The sequence below is a fragment of the Eretmochelys imbricata genome, chromosome 16, assembly GCF_965152235.1.
Source record: "Eretmochelys imbricata isolate rEreImb1 chromosome 16, rEreImb1.hap1, whole genome shotgun sequence".
Lineage (NCBI taxonomy): Eukaryota > Metazoa > Chordata > Testudines > Cheloniidae > Eretmochelys > Eretmochelys imbricata.
Window position 1 is genome coordinate 24,852,049 of NC_135587.1, and position 15,584 is coordinate 24,867,632.

At 38.3% G+C, this 15,584-nt stretch overlaps 1 protein-coding gene across 4 annotated transcripts in view; it reads left to right on the plus strand.

Moving 5' to 3' along the window:
• The window catches only part of NEK6 (NIMA related kinase 6), a 111,330-nt gene that overhangs the window by 68,705 nt on the left and 27,041 nt on the right, over positions 1–15,584 (plus strand). For all 4 annotated transcript variants that reach the window (XM_077835783.1, XM_077835782.1, XM_077835785.1 and 1 more), the window contains 3 exons: positions 1,722–1,832; positions 8,057–8,165; positions 11,064–11,171. In XM_077835783.1, coding sequence (XP_077691909.1) covers positions 1,722–1,832; positions 8,057–8,165; positions 11,064–11,171 — 328 coding nt within the window. The remainder of the gene's footprint in view (positions 1–1,721; positions 1,833–8,056; positions 8,166–11,063; positions 11,172–15,584) is intronic.

Genomic DNA, 15,584 nt, shown 5'->3' on the forward strand with positions numbered 1-15,584 from the left:
GCAGATTTTTGTAAAACGTGTAGGGCAGAAATGATTTCTGAAGAAGTCCACTTTCTCATGTGCTGTACTTTCTAAGGAACACAGTGGTGGCAGTGAACATATTAATGCTACAGGACAAGCAGTTCACACAGTAGCTCCATCTAGCCACACGTTTAACCCAACGTGATGATGATGGTAGTTGGCATCGCTCCAGACAGTGGGAGTACTCACATGGATAAAGGTGGGCACCTGCACAAGTGTTGGTAGGTTCGGTACCTTCATCTGTAGTGATCGTAGCAAACCTTTAATTGTGGCAAAATTAATATTTCACTGGGTTTATTCAATATCCAGTACAGGCAAAAAGGTCTGAAATGAGATCCAAGTTGCTTTTTTCGCCCTCCATGAACTAAATTATAATTGTTTAAATCTGCAGTTGTTTTACTCTCTCTTCTGAAAAAGATCTGTACATTAAAAAAATAAATGTAAAAATAGTTATTAAATAGAAAAGGCTCTGAGTAAATACAAACATAGTAAAAGCCTAGGGTTAAATTAAATAAAGGGCAAGACTTAATGTTTTTAATATTAATAGATAAAACTGGGATTAGATATATACTTTTAAAATGGTGAGGGTTACTAAAGCATAAACGTAAAAATAATTTGTAAGTAAATGAAAAGACTAGGATTGAATATATTTTGAAAATGGTAAGGGTTAAAATTTTTAAAATAAGGCTACGGGTTAAATACACTAAAATAATAGGCAAGGATTAAAAATATTTTTAACAGATAGAAGAAGAGATGGGTATGGTTAAATATAACACATTAGAAAAAGGCAAGAGTTTTCATATTCTAGTGTTAATTATAAATCAACAGAAAAAAGCTAGGATTAAATGCAAAAATATACACCTGATAAAGGCATTGTTCAAATTGTGTTTTTTAAATTAATCAAGATTTAACCATAAATACAGCTTTAAAAGAAAAAGCTAGAACTAACAAGCAGTATGTAATCTGTATGTTGTAGTCCAGGGGTAGTCAATTATTTTTTGGCAAGGTCCAAATTTCTTGGTCAAGGTCAAGACTCCAGAGAAAATAATAATTAAAAAGCCAATGATGATAAGCCAATAAAAAGATTTTGGGGTCCGTTCAGAAATGTCTGGGTGTCCAGATTTGGCCTGTGGTCCGCTATTGACTACCCCTGTTGTAGACCTTCCCCGGTCCTTTGTATTTTTTGGTGGCAGGGACAATGTCTGCTTGTATGTTTGTAAAGCACCTAGCAAGATGGTACACGGATCCTGAATGGGGACTTAGCTCTGCTGTAACAAACATCTTAGTAGTGCGGTGGGGCTTGAGATTAATTATTATTATTATTTTTTTTTTTAAGTCCCACTAATAGTAGTTCAGACCAAGTTTCTCCCAAGATCATGATGTTAAACCCTGATTATCTGAACCTGCAACAGAAAAGACCATTTGACTTCAACTATGGAACTAATTGCTCTTTGCAAAAGACTGCTTGGTTTTCTTATTCGTCTGGTACACGTGAGAGATAATCTGAATTGTGTTTCCGCACACATCCTTGTTTGTATAAGGACACGCAGCAAATGCCATAGCCTTGTCTTTTGTTAAGGACGCTGCTGCGGAACAATTACAGGAATGAACACTGATGGGCAGTCTGCTTTGGGTCGCTATTACTGAAGCACCTTTCGTGTACTGTACATTCACTTTGCGCGCTCTCTCCCTCTCTGCAGCAACTGAACCACCCCAATATCATTAAGTATTTGGATTCTTTTATCGAAGACAATGAACTGAACATTGTCCTGGAACTGGCAGATGCAGGTGATCTCTCTCAGATGATTAAGGTAAGGACACACCAATTCTTGAGGCAAAATAGGGGTGTCACATTTATTCGGGAAGTTCAGGGGACCGATACAAGCAGATCTATACTAGAAACTTTGGGGCCCGATTCCCCTCTTGCTTGCTTGCATGCAGGAGGTCCTTTCAATGAAGATTTCAACAAGCTCTTAAACCAGAACTGTTTCCTAATTGAAAACATAAACAAACCAAAGAATAAACCCTACAAAGTGACATAATACAAGGAAATATAGAAAAACGTTTTAAAAAAATGCATTGTGAATGAGTGGTGTTGGAATGGATGTTCACTAGAATTTTAGAGAATAAGTAAAAGTGATTTCCAGTTCTGATTAAAAAATGTGAGGAACAATTTTAAGCCTGAAAATCTTATGGAAACTTGTAACGTGGTTTGTTCATTTGATAATTCCTTAAATAAGTAAAATGAAAATACAACAAAAAAGAAAGGGGGAATGGGATCCGGACAGTTCTCATGCTTTTTTGTTTTTTAAATTAAGAGCATGATGACTGATGTTTGTAATTTTTATTCTAGCTAATGTAACTTCAGAGATTTATTATGGAGAACGGACATATGCACACACACACAAAAAGGCAAGCAAGTCAGGATACACGTCCTTCCAGTCTGCAGTATTACTAGAGCCTTCCTTCCCTTTATTTTGTGTAGCTTGTGAGCATAGGAGATAGTGCTTTCTCTGAGTCTAGCCCACGTCTTCAGAATTTACTCTTGGAACACACCAGAATTATCACCAGCCTTTACTGGCTGTGGAACAAAATGCAAAGCTAGCATATTTGATGTAGCCTTGCTTCTCTCTCTACCTTTGTGTACATACAAAAAGAAATGGGAGGAGGAGAGGTGAACCTGGTGTGTTTGGCAAGGGGGGAAAAAAAGATTAAGAGGGGAAATTCCTTTTGGGATTAGACACATTTCCCTAAAGGCTTCCTACTTGGAAGTTTTATACAGAGTACCATCACCCCACCCAGTTTTTCACAGGAATCTAACATATTAGTTCATCAGCCATTTACCATGTTTACACCATTATTGTCTTGGGCTTTTAATTAGAGCATGGACTATGAAAACTGGTTAAAAATATATAGATTATTTCAGTGTGTCTGAAGTTTGCCCTGCACTTACTGTCACCCCTTGTGATCTTTCTGATAGACATCTTTCTTCTGAAAATGTTTATAACCTTTGGCTTCTTCTGACTGATAGAATCTCCCAGCCTGTCTTATCCTGCATTTCTCCTCCTCTCCCCACCTGTATTTTATTGTATTGGTGCCCTACTGGGGAAGGCATAAGTATGTTTTGAAATTGCAAGAATTTCATTAGACTACGAATCTTACTCCTCCATTAGTGCTGGTTTGCTCTTTTCTGCATTCTTGTTATAGTTTATTCTAGTCCCATGAACTTGAATATTCTTAAGGTTTCTTTTTTCACCTCTCTCAAATCAGCTCTCTTTAACTGTCTGTCTCTGCTTTTTTCATGTTCTTTTCTTCAGTGTGTTGAGCTTTTGCGCCTTTTCCCCTTCCTTAGCTGCCTCTCTCTGATCTTTGTTTCCATGGTTGTTTTATGAAGGAAGGTGGGCTTGCCCTCTCCCCTGGGAATTTAGGAGTCTTGAATGCCCTACCTGAACTGGGGTTCTCTACACTGTAGCCTTGTAGATTTATTTGCTCATCCATTCTAATTCTAAGCAACATCAGCATGGACCTGAAGGCTGCCCTAGGACATGCAAGCCTTGGAAAACTTGCTTAAAAATTTACTAGCCCATTCACAAAACCTACCTTTCACCATGAGGATAGATAATGAAAAAAGAACAAATGTTTTGTCAAAAAAAGTATTCACTTACAGCAAGTGGGTATGTATAATTTTGCAAGGCTGGTTTATCCAGTCTGTGATTGATAGGCACGTTTAATTATTGTAGGGTAACTAGCCAGGTAGCCTGTCTGCTACATTGAAGACATTTCAAAAAGTATATTGACTTTTCTTCACAACAGGGATTTAGGATTGAGAAAATCTTTTAAGTGCTTTCTCTTCTCTGATGTTGCTCTTAGGAATACTTGTATTGTTGGAACCAGCTTTAGTTAAGCTGTTATCACCTGCTTTTGTATTTTCTTTGACATGTTAATCTTTAGACAGACATCCCCTGTGAGAACAGATGTGGTATATCATGTTTGTTAGCACTCTTAACCTTCTCTCCATATTTTACCTGTTTTTGCCATCATTATTCTGTAATTATCATAAATGAACATTTCAGAGAGTTCACCTCCTCCTTGTTGTCACAGCTAAAATACCTGATTAACAGATTTGTTTTCTCTGTCAGCTCAGCTACAAGGCACCAGGCCAAAGGCTGTCAAACAAGTTAGCCATTTAGCCCATAGTTAGTGGCTAAATTTACAGTGTCATCCATTCTCCATTTCAGAGAAGGAATTTGCTTCATCAGGGGGAGTGGGAGCTGGAAATAGACCTATGGTAGAGAGTTTTGGGAGGACTGCCTAAAGTTTTCAGCCATTGCTTTTATCCACAAACAGTTAATGCTGTTAACATCCATAAACCTGAATTCGCTGATGGTGACTCAAAAAAGTATATGTGGATGGTAATGCTAGTGTATTTCTAATGCTGAAGACGCCTTCATGCAATGACCTGTGCTAAGGGAGATATTACTTCCTGAATATGCTAACCTACAGAGAGCAGGGAGGAAGTCAGGCCCTTGAGGGGAGCTCATGATTATTGTCATCTTGCATATACTTTTAACATTGCCATTGTTGCTGTTTACTGCATGTTGCTCCTTCTCCCAAGAGACCCCAGAAATCATCAAGGTATATCAGAGGCTTTTCAGTACTTGCATTTGAAGATTTGAGGAAAGAAAAGAACCATTCTGAAAGCAAGTGTTGGGGGGTATCAGAATAGCAGCCGTGTTAGTCTGTATTCGCAAAAAGAAAAGGAGTACTTGTGGCACCTTAGAGACTAACCAATTTATTTGAGCATTAGCTTTCGTGAGCTACAGCTCACTTCATCGGATGCATTCAGTGGAAAATACAGTGAGGAGATTTATATACACACAGAACATGAAAAAATGGGTGTTATCATACACGCTGTAAGGAGGGTGATCACTTAAGATGAGCTATTACCAGCAGGAGGGGAGGGGGAAGGAAGGTTAGTTGTGGGGGGGACCTTTTGTAGATCTTTTGGGGACTACAAAAGGTTTTCTTCTCTCCCCCCCCGGCTGGTAATAGCTCATCTTAAGTGATCACTCTCCTTACAGCGTGTATGATAACACCCATTTTTTCATGTTCTCTGTGTATATAAATCTCCCCACTGTATTTTCCACTGAATGCATCCGATGAAGTGAGCTGTAGCTCACGAAAGCTTATGCTCAAATAAATTGGTTAGTCTCTAAGGTGCCACAAGTCCTCCTGTTCTTTTTGCGAATACAGACTAACACGGCTGCTCCTCTGAAACCTGTCATGCTGCTGTGTAAATCTTTGAGTAGAGTTTGCTTAGCTGAAAAAAGTAGTGCTTACACAATTTTAAAGTATTCCTGTATCTGATGAAGAAATTTCACATTTTTGTCATGTCTAGGTTCTGGCTTAAATGAACTTTTCACAAATGTGATAAACACAAATGTACCATTCAGGATTGATAATTTCAGCTTTTCATATTTTTTACTTCCAGTTGAGTGTCTTTCTCTAAAAATTAATTTGGGTGATTCTCAGGGCAGGTCTGCCCTAGAAGCGCTACATCAGCACAGGTGCCCCGGTTCAGCTGCACCGCTGTAGTGTGTCTGGTGGAGACACACTCTGCCGACAGGAGACGCTTAGGTCGCTTTGACTTGCGTTGCTCAAGGGGGAGTCTTTTTCACACCTTCGGGTGATGTAAGTTACATCAATTTAAGCAGTAATGCAGAGCTGCCCTTAGCTTAATAACTTGGACAAGACTGTGATGCTGTAACTAGTAAATACTTTATGGACTTGCCTGTTTCCCAAAATAATTGTAAAAGGAAAGTGGTATTGATTCCCACCCCCCATCTTCTGCATGATACAAATAGTGTATTTTCATATGTGACAAACCTATAGATAATTTTTTCATACATCAAAATTCTAAAATTTTTAAAAAATTAAATACAAACAAGGATGAAAAATGGAAGAGTCTATTTGCATGATAGTGTAGGTGGCATTAGGATCGTCATGATTACCAGCCTGCACCATTGTAGACTAGCTGAAGAACTCTGGTTGTCTCTTTCATGGGATAGCAAACACCACTCGAGCAAAAAGCTAGAACCAGCTCTGCTTAGTGATCTTGTTGAGAAATTCCTCAGGCCAGAATATTCTACTGAACCAGGTCCCCGTACTGAAACAAAAGGACCTGAATTTTGTAGTGCTTAAATAGAATCCAAATATTAATGGATAAAGTTGTTTGATCCCCCTTCCTCGCTCTCCCCCCACCCCCCTCTGTTTAGACGTATGTTAGTCTTGTGCTTCAGGGAGGCGGTAGGAACAGCAATAACAACACTCTGAAGGTGTGAGAGTGATAAAAACAGGGACCGTCTTTGTCATGTCCCTGTCGCCTGCATTATTTATGAGCTGTTATAAAGCTGATGTAACAGAGTGTTGCTGTATAACCCACTGGAGAATTTTGGCTTTCTGGTAAATGTCAGGCAAATCTTATTGGACATGACATTTAGAAAATTACCACTTGTGGTCTAACATATCTTCACTTAAATACTTTAATGAGAATTAAGCTAATATTATGGTGTAAATAATACTTTATCCATCATCCTCTGCAGTTCTGCTGCACTCCACTCTTAGGTTTTGATTTCAAACTGCTGCAAGCTGTCAGGTTTGCCTTTTGGCGAATTGCACAGTTGCACCCTTTCGCAGTTGATCTGCAAGATGAATTTTTGCAATTATTTGATTCAGATAACTTTCATATAAAATGCTGAATGTCACAACAGGCACCAGCTGTCTGTATCAGGAGGGACAAATACAAGATGGGCATCTTTCAACCAATCTAGCACCTTTATTCCTCCTCCTAAGAATTTTCACTAAAAATCTTAATTTTATGGTATAAAACAAATATAATGGTAGAGCATCATATGGGTGCACAACACCTTATCCAAAAAATCACAGGTGCCTGTCCAGAGGAGATCACTATATTCTAAATTATACCTTACATGGCAAAGGATGACAGTAATAAACATTAAACAACTAAGGTTTATATGCATCTTATTGGTTCTGTGTATGTAAATATATACACAAAGAATTGGTTTAGTGTCTGGAGTGAGGGTCACTAAAGAGAGTCAAGTGCTGGCCAGCAATGGAAAAGTAACTGAAAGAAGTGAGTTTTGAGAAGAGATTTAGAGGGTGAGGTGCATGGTTAGAGAAGCTATTCCAGCAGTGTCTGCCCTGGATTATACTGGCGATAACTTAGTGCCTGGCTTTATATACATCTTGGGGAATAGCACGTAAAACTAATCCAGATAAGTATAGACAGATTATGGCTGTGATATGTGGTGGTGGTGATGATTATTATTAATTTATGTGTGTTCTGACAATGCTCAGAGGCCCAAAGGATTGAGACTCCATTGTACTATGTGCTATACAAAACTGTGATAGGGCAGTCTTTGTCCCGAAGAGCTTACAGTCTCAATTTTTGCTTCCCCTGTAGTCTGTTTTTATTTTTGAGACAGTTTGGCTTTCCCAAGGGGTATGTCTATGTGTGAACTCTTAGGGATATATTATTACATCGGAATTGGGGATACCCAGTTGATTCCATGGTAGTTTTGGGAGACTGGGGGAAGAAAATGGAGACATTGATTTTCTTTGTTCATAGACTGTACATTAACGATGAACATCTTTTTTAAAAAAGATGAACAACATTTTTTAAAAAAAATCCTTTGTTACTTAAGGCAAAATACTCCAGACATTTGTTGTTTTGAGGCATTAAATATGTTTTGCAAGGTAATTAAGGAGATTAATGCTAATTATAATTGGTGTCCATTCAAAAATGTCAAACCTATTTAAGCATATTTTTCATAATGGTTGTTAATTAGTGAATTGCATTGAAGTTTACATACACAGAGAAGGAGTTAAATGCTAATCAGAAGATGAGCCATGCCACCGTTGATCTGGTGGACATGAGCAGTCGACAGTTGACTAACGTGAGTCCAGCAGTGAGACAGATATGTTGCTTCTTCACTGATCTTATTTCCTTCCACAGTATTTTAAAAAGCAGAAACGGTTAATCCCGGAAAGGACGGTGTGGAAATATTTTGTGCAGTTATGCAGTGCAGTCGAACACATGCACTCCCGCAGGGTGATGCACAGAGGTAACATTAATTCAGTCTCTTTTCACTGAATAATAATATAATGTTCCAATTAGTAAGCGCCCACATTCAAAAACAATTATGCTGATGTTCAGCCAATGCATGTTTAGAGATAGACTGGTGTTTGCGAGATGGATTTCTCCTTGTCTTTTGCCTCATTGTTAGAAGATTCAGTCCGAAGTGAGTATAATACAGTATTATGAAGATGAGCTGCTTTCTATTCCATACACTGATATTAACTAGAAGTGTCAAACCTGCCATTACAAATGTCAGAAGTAAAATGCTGAGACTAGTGGATGCAGCGAACGCTAAGAAATAGTCTTAATTTATATTTAGTTCGACCGTAGAGAGAGTTTAAAGGAGTTTTTCTGTCTCATATGCGGATTTGGGAATATTAATATAAATATGTTGCAGACTTTTTTTATCCCATTCTCCATGTTCATTAATTTTTTCTAGCTCTTGTCTTAGAACTTTTCATCACTTTGGGCTCTATCCAAAAATTACTTTCCCCCTTATAGTACAAATGAAATGTTTTGTGAAGGACTTGACCCAGGAAGTGCAAATGCACCACAAAGGAGCAAATACCAATCTCTGCTGCTCATTAATTCCGTTCCCTTTACAAGTGGCGAGTGCCTCACTCAATTCGCCAGCAAAGAGAGAACTAGAATTCCGCTCCTACGTAGTCGCCTCTTGCAGCCTTCCAGGTATGCCTGATTTAGACTACAATAAATAATAGTAGTCTGTCATATATACAGTCTACTATAATTCAGGGGGAAAGAGGATTCACTAGTGCATACCATGACTTGGGGTTTAGCTTGGGGAAACTGAGCTTCACTTACTTTGACTGTCTTATAAGCTGACAAAATATTTTATATAAAGCTCCCTGTGGTGTCCTCTTGGGCAGGATGTGTTGGGCAGAGTGAGAGCTCTGCTTTGTGAGTGAGATGCATACTCTGCTGGGAGGGCTAGTTACATTATCGTCCAAGTTTTTAGTTGCTTTTCTGAAGAGGGCCTTTCCCTCTTCCCACATTGACTTTTTGCAGTTGTTCATTTTCATTGCAAAGATGAGGGAAGGGTCTGAGTGAAGCGAAGGCAACTCAGCGCTTTCCTGCTTTGCTTTTACGTTATTAGACTTGTAAAACTAAATTGTGCACTCTTTTTTGTAAGGGAGATGCGGGGAAGCTGTCTGAGACATCCTTTAAAAAAAAAATTCCAATCCCCCTACCCTCTCCTTGATTAGATCCTGCTGTTCCAGTTTAGAATGATCTTTGCCTCAAATGTTGGACTTGAACAGTCACTCGTCAGACATTTTCTGATTAAAAATGCATTGTGCTAATGCACTGTTGGCTTATGATTTCTTTGAGTTTCCCCAAAATAGTTGCCTCATACAAAACTCTACAGGGAGAGTGTTACATCTTCTTGTCCTAGCCCTGGAAGCCATTTCTGATTCAATGTAAGGTATGAGGCATTGCAGGGGGCTTGCGTTATTTTTACTTTATAAGATGTTTGGATGTTGAAGACAACGTGATCCATGTGGTGGAAACATTCTGCATTCAGATTATGACATTTGTTTCGTTGTATGAGAGTCTCAGCAGGGGTCAATGTGCTAATGCATGAGCCGAACCCTGTTGGAGTCAATAGAAAGAGCCCCAGGTTGGCTCTGGATCAGTCTCATATCCGGATCCATATATAGTGATGTAGATATGCAGTGTTTAGAATGGAAAGACCACTCCGTTACTCAAACTTTTTAAATCAAGATTAGATGTTTTTCTAAAAGATATGCTCTTGTTTACCACAGCTGTTGGACTTGAAGCAGGAATTATATGTATGGAAATCCTATGGCCTGTGTCGTGCAGGAGGCCAGATTAAATTATCATAATGATTCCTTCTGGCCTTAAAAATCTATTAACCAACATTTAAACAATCAGCCATTTTTAAAAATGAGAAAATTATTAAGTTAGGCTACTGAAGTGGACCCTTGCTTGGCATGTTCCCTGCATGCTTGTAACTGCATGTTCTATTCACAAGCTAGTTCCAACCCATTGCAGTTCATTTCAATGTGAAAGACACACAAAAAATCACATTAATGTATCTTACAAACACATTTGTTACTTACCAGGGGACTGATATTCAGTGAGCAAATTGATAATCAAAGGGAGTGCGTGGCAGAATGAACCATGTACAAGCTCATCCTAATTAGGTGACTTCCCTCTCGTATCCTCAAAATGTACTGAGTGTAATATGGCTCCACCTTCATTAGGAGGGCCTTCCCTCTATTAAGCAACCAATTTTGTTGGGCCCTTGAGTGGCCATTTCTGACAGAAGTCAGAACTGACAATAAAATCCAACTTCCCTAGCGCTCCCCACCACCCCAAACTTAAGCACAAGACCAGCCTTCCAATAGAACAAACATGTTGCTAACATACAGTTTGCAAATTTGCATCTTAAGCTTGATACAGAAAATATAGAACTTCTATGTAAATCACTGTCCCATTCACAAAATATGGATCAGTTTAGGACATGTAAATCAACCTTTGATATAAGGGGAAAGTCAACCATAATAAATAGTTCTCTGTGTAAATGTGACATTTCCAAAGGGAAGCTGGACTTAAATATTTCTTTGATTTCCATGAGTGAGAGAGGTTACCTCTTTTGTTATGCTGTTTTCTGACAACTTTTCCATTGCTAATATTTCTGCTGCACTGAGAAGTATATTCTGTTTTTTTTTTTTTTTTATGCAACTTGAAGTCTTGGAAGATTCAGCCTATCAAAGCTGTGCAGAAACATGGTTCTGATTGAGTCTCTCTTTTGTGCAGAAAAGGCTCTAGGCTATGTTTCTATTGCAGTATTACAACAGATAACCTTTTGTGGCTTTGACCTTCTCCTTGTCCCTTCTTGCAGACATAAAACCAGCCAATGTGTTTATAACAGCCACAGGAGTGGTGAAGCTGGGAGATCTTGGATTAGGCCGCTTTTTTAGTTCTAAAACCACTGCAGCACATTCCTTAGGTAAGATGGCATTTCTAGCTACTAAACACACTTACACAATGTATAACTGTGACGTTCAAACAAAGTGATATCTGTCCTCTTAATGTGACAAAGGTTGGTTCAGTGGGTACCTCTGACATGTTTTCTGTGATACAAGTTTTAAGTGCTGTTTTTATATATATAGTGAGAGAGAGAGTTTCTTTATGCAAATTTTAAATAGTTTTTTTAGTTAAAACTCTCCCTGACATTTTTTTCTGCAGCATTGTTCACCGTGGTAAGTATAATGGTTTCTAATATGTGACTAGGTTGTCATAGGCATCTTTCTTTATCTAAATAGCACATCTGTGTGTGTGATGCAGTGTGATGTATTTAGAGGATTAATAAACAATAAGATCCAAGATACCTTCTCCCTTTCCTTCATTTCTTTTCTGCACTGATATCCACTGTTGCACCACCACCTTCTTTTGGTAATGTTGATCAGCTCACTCCCTCCAAGATGACATTGCAATTGCTCTCTGAGAATGGGAAGTGTGTAAAAGCACATTTTCAGAGAAGCCCTTCAGTTCACCAGTTCCAAACAAGGATGTTTTCTCAAACAACCACCATAACATCTCAGAGCAACATAAAGCTCTTAGACCTGAGCTGAGTTTCAGGTGAAGGTGTGTGTTTTCTAAACACTTCCCGTGAACCTGCTCAACAGCAGCGTGGTTTAAAGGTGACTTGCTTTCATAATAAGCTGGTTAAAAATAGTGCAGTAAGGCTTTGAAGTTTTCTGCTATGCAATTATACGTCTTTCAACATCATCCACTGTCCTTGTGTGGTGGTTTGTTTCATAATACTCTTAGTGGCATCTGCAGAAATACTTTTGACCTTTCTGTCTTTAGGAATGACATCACTGTAAGCCTTCATCCCCTGCAATGGGGAGGTAGGGTGTGTGGTATCTAATTTGATACATCTACTGGACAGATTTTAACAGCACTGTGACAGTCTAGTGGTCAGGCAATGGTAGAGGAGAGCAAAGTGGAAGACTTCAGTGTGGCAATGGCAGTTCTTTTGTATCTCTTAGGAAATAAATATACATTCTGTCTCCAGGGCTGTCAATCTGGCACCTTTCATCAGCCTAAAATTCATTTTATGAACAAAGTTTGTTTATTAGGGAGGTTTTCTGTATGCTCCTGATCCCCACACGGGCTGGTACTGCAGTTGGGATATATCCATCCTTCTACAGCATACCGCAATAAGATTTGTAGTTTTAGGATACAGTTGCAGTAGTGTCTGTATAATTACTGTTTGTTTCCAGCAGTGCTTGCCTTGTGCTAGATAGTTACTATATATAAGACAACCTGCTTTCTGCCGCAAAGAGCTTACAGTGCTGAATATTCAAGCTTCTGTAAAGGACACGAAATCAATATTCCACTAATTGCCCAGCAAACTCTTTTGGTTGGGGTTTTTCAGAAACATGAATCTGCAGTCTCTCTGACTCAACAACCATTACTCTTATTCCAGTTAGATAATTTATGGAGCAGCACTGGCTTCAGTGAGAGAGGGTTAACTGTCCTTTCTTTCCCGTTTTGGTGATTCATTGCATTTGTAGTCAAAAGGGGAGGGGAGAAGGGATCTTGCTCTGTTATCCTGGCTAAGAAAATAGACCTTTTCAGTTATCTGGCTTGCTTGACAAATAAGAATCTTGATCACGCTCTGGACGTGATACTATATTGAAGGTTTGGCTAAATTGGTCATTGACAGAACTACAGTGTTAATGTTCTCTGGGCAGTAGTTTGAATTGTAGCTAATAGTGGCTAATATCAGCCCTTAATTGGATCTTTTAAAATGGAATTGAACCCTGAAAAGGGGTGGGTGGGTGTGTGTATGTGTGTGATTAGATGAGGACTGTTCAGAGTTCCATAGATGCGGCAGAAGAAACTACCATTTTTATTCCTTTTCATACAGGAATAACAATAGTAGGTTTCACTCTCTTGCCATCAGGCTCATTATTTGAAAAACAGGCAAAGGGTTAAAGTGCTTTGAGCTCAGCAGCATGGTCGGTGGAAGGCACAAGATGCAAAGTGCATTATGGTGATTTAGGCTTCTCTTTGTCTTGTCATAAGTTTTCAAGAGAGAACAATGACCATTGATACCTAGTGGTATCTTCTTCTTCCTAGAGTTAGGTTGTTTTACTTGATAGTACTTAAAACCTCCCACCTCTGTAGCAAACCAGGTTTTGAGGATCCATTTCCTTTGGAAGTATTTCAGAAACATTTCTAATTACTTGCTTTAACAAGGCATTAAGCATCTGCTACTGTAGCATGAAAACTAAGCCTAAAAGGATCCAAGCTGATCCAGACTTAGGATGAGATGAAATCCACAACACATGCCATTTTATTTAACAAAGTATGTGATGACATAGTGTGTGTGTACTGATGTTTGTACGTAGATGTCTGTAATATGTACGTGTAGATTATTAGACGGTGTACACACACAATTTATTTGAGCACTTTCAGCGTTTGGTGTGCTCTACAGATTATAACGGAAGACTCTGCCCCAAGAAGTTTACGGTGAATTAGACTGGCATACACTTACAGCATACAATATACTTGGTGAGTGGAAAGTAAAGGCCCAGTGTAGTGCAGATGTCATTTGTGTTGTTGTGTTATGCACATAGCTGTTCATGTTAATGCATTGAAATAGTAAGTGGGAGAGTTGTATTTAGTACCACTGTAGGATTTCACTGCATTTTTTTTACTTCTCTGATTTCTTCAGCGAGAGATTCTACAGTGATGAGGGCCACAGTACCTGTGTAGGTAGATAGATAGAACTTCTATACAGGATTTTTTTTTTACCCTCACAGTGAGAGGGAATTGGAAATTTAGAGCATAATTAATTGTTGTACATTATTAATGCAATACCTTCCGCACTAAAATGTAAATTGTTAATATACAAGTATCCGATAAGTGCTTTATCTCATCCAATGCTTATTTCTAACACCGAAACTTCATATCAATTGTGGAAAATTAATTTACTATGTTGTTTCAAAGATATTAGAGTGATGAAAACAAATAGAAATGGATATAAAATTAGCAAAGCAAACTATAATTACTTGTTATAAAAGTATCAGAGGGGTAGCCGTGTTAGTCTGGATCTGTAAAAGCGGCAAAGAGTCCTGTGGCACCTTATAGACTAACAGACGTATTGGAGCATAAGCTACCATGGGTGAATACCCACTTCGTTGGATACATCCGACGAGGTGGGTATTCACCCATGATAGCTTATGCTCCAATACGTCTGTTAGTCTGTAAGGTGCCACAGGACTCTTTGCTGTTGTTATAAAAGGCAGCCCTGCTAAAAATCAGACAGTAAGAGATGCAGTAGGAATTTTCAAAAACCTATGACAAATGTACACTTGTTCTCATTACCCAACAAACATCCTTAAATATCACTGTAATCACACACTTCTGTTTATTCCCCTATTTCCACAATTCGAGTGGTGTGATTCCAACATTTTCAAACAGTTCCTATGTTTGAATAATACACCTTTCTAGTGTATGCAAGATGATAAACAGCATGAATGGTTTTTTCTTTATATTAAGGGACTGTATATAAAATTTGATATTTCATGTAAACTTTGTTACTGTGCATTATTTATAAAGCTCTAGATGACTATATGGTTTGCATCATACCGATACAAGATTTTAGTTTTTGAGAGCATAAAGCGTGTACTATTCCAGAGCATTGTTTATCTTTTTAACTCTGTCACCTCTTTTTAAGTAAAAGGTGTGATCGCCTCAGAGAGGTTGCTTCTTTTCTTTTCCTAGTTAATTATATCTGTATATTGTATTAACATGTTCAAAAATACTGAAGTCTTATCTCACTAAAGAGCAAGTGCCTCTATTTAAGTTCTTTACCATTAGTTCCCAAGGTCAGTTTTGGACTACACAAGGTGTTTATTTCACTCTGTATTTCTCACATTCAGCAGAAGAGTCTAGCTTAAATTGCCACTACCTGCACTGAATCGACATTTATTTGATAATTGTGTCACGTGCACCACTGAGGTTTTTAAGCATACAGAAAAACAGAGAAGACGTATGAACCTTTGTGGTTATAAAAAGATGTAATAGCAAGTGAGGTACTTCTAAAATGTACGTACTCAAAATATTAGGACAGTTTTATTTTACTGTCAGATTTCAGTCTAGAAAGTATTTATAAAAAGAGAAAAAAAAACCCCATCAGAGTAAGTTAAAATCACATCATCAGGAATGGGCAAAAATATGATCATGTCCAATAATTTGATTTTATCTAGTTTGACTGCTGTGCTTATTATATTAATAAGAATAAATTGGGGCTTGGAAACTGGCCGAACATGTAAACCAGGCTTGTGACCTTTATCAGAGCTCGTCTTTCTTAATTGAGAAAGGGCATGTAGTAAGAGTTGAAGCT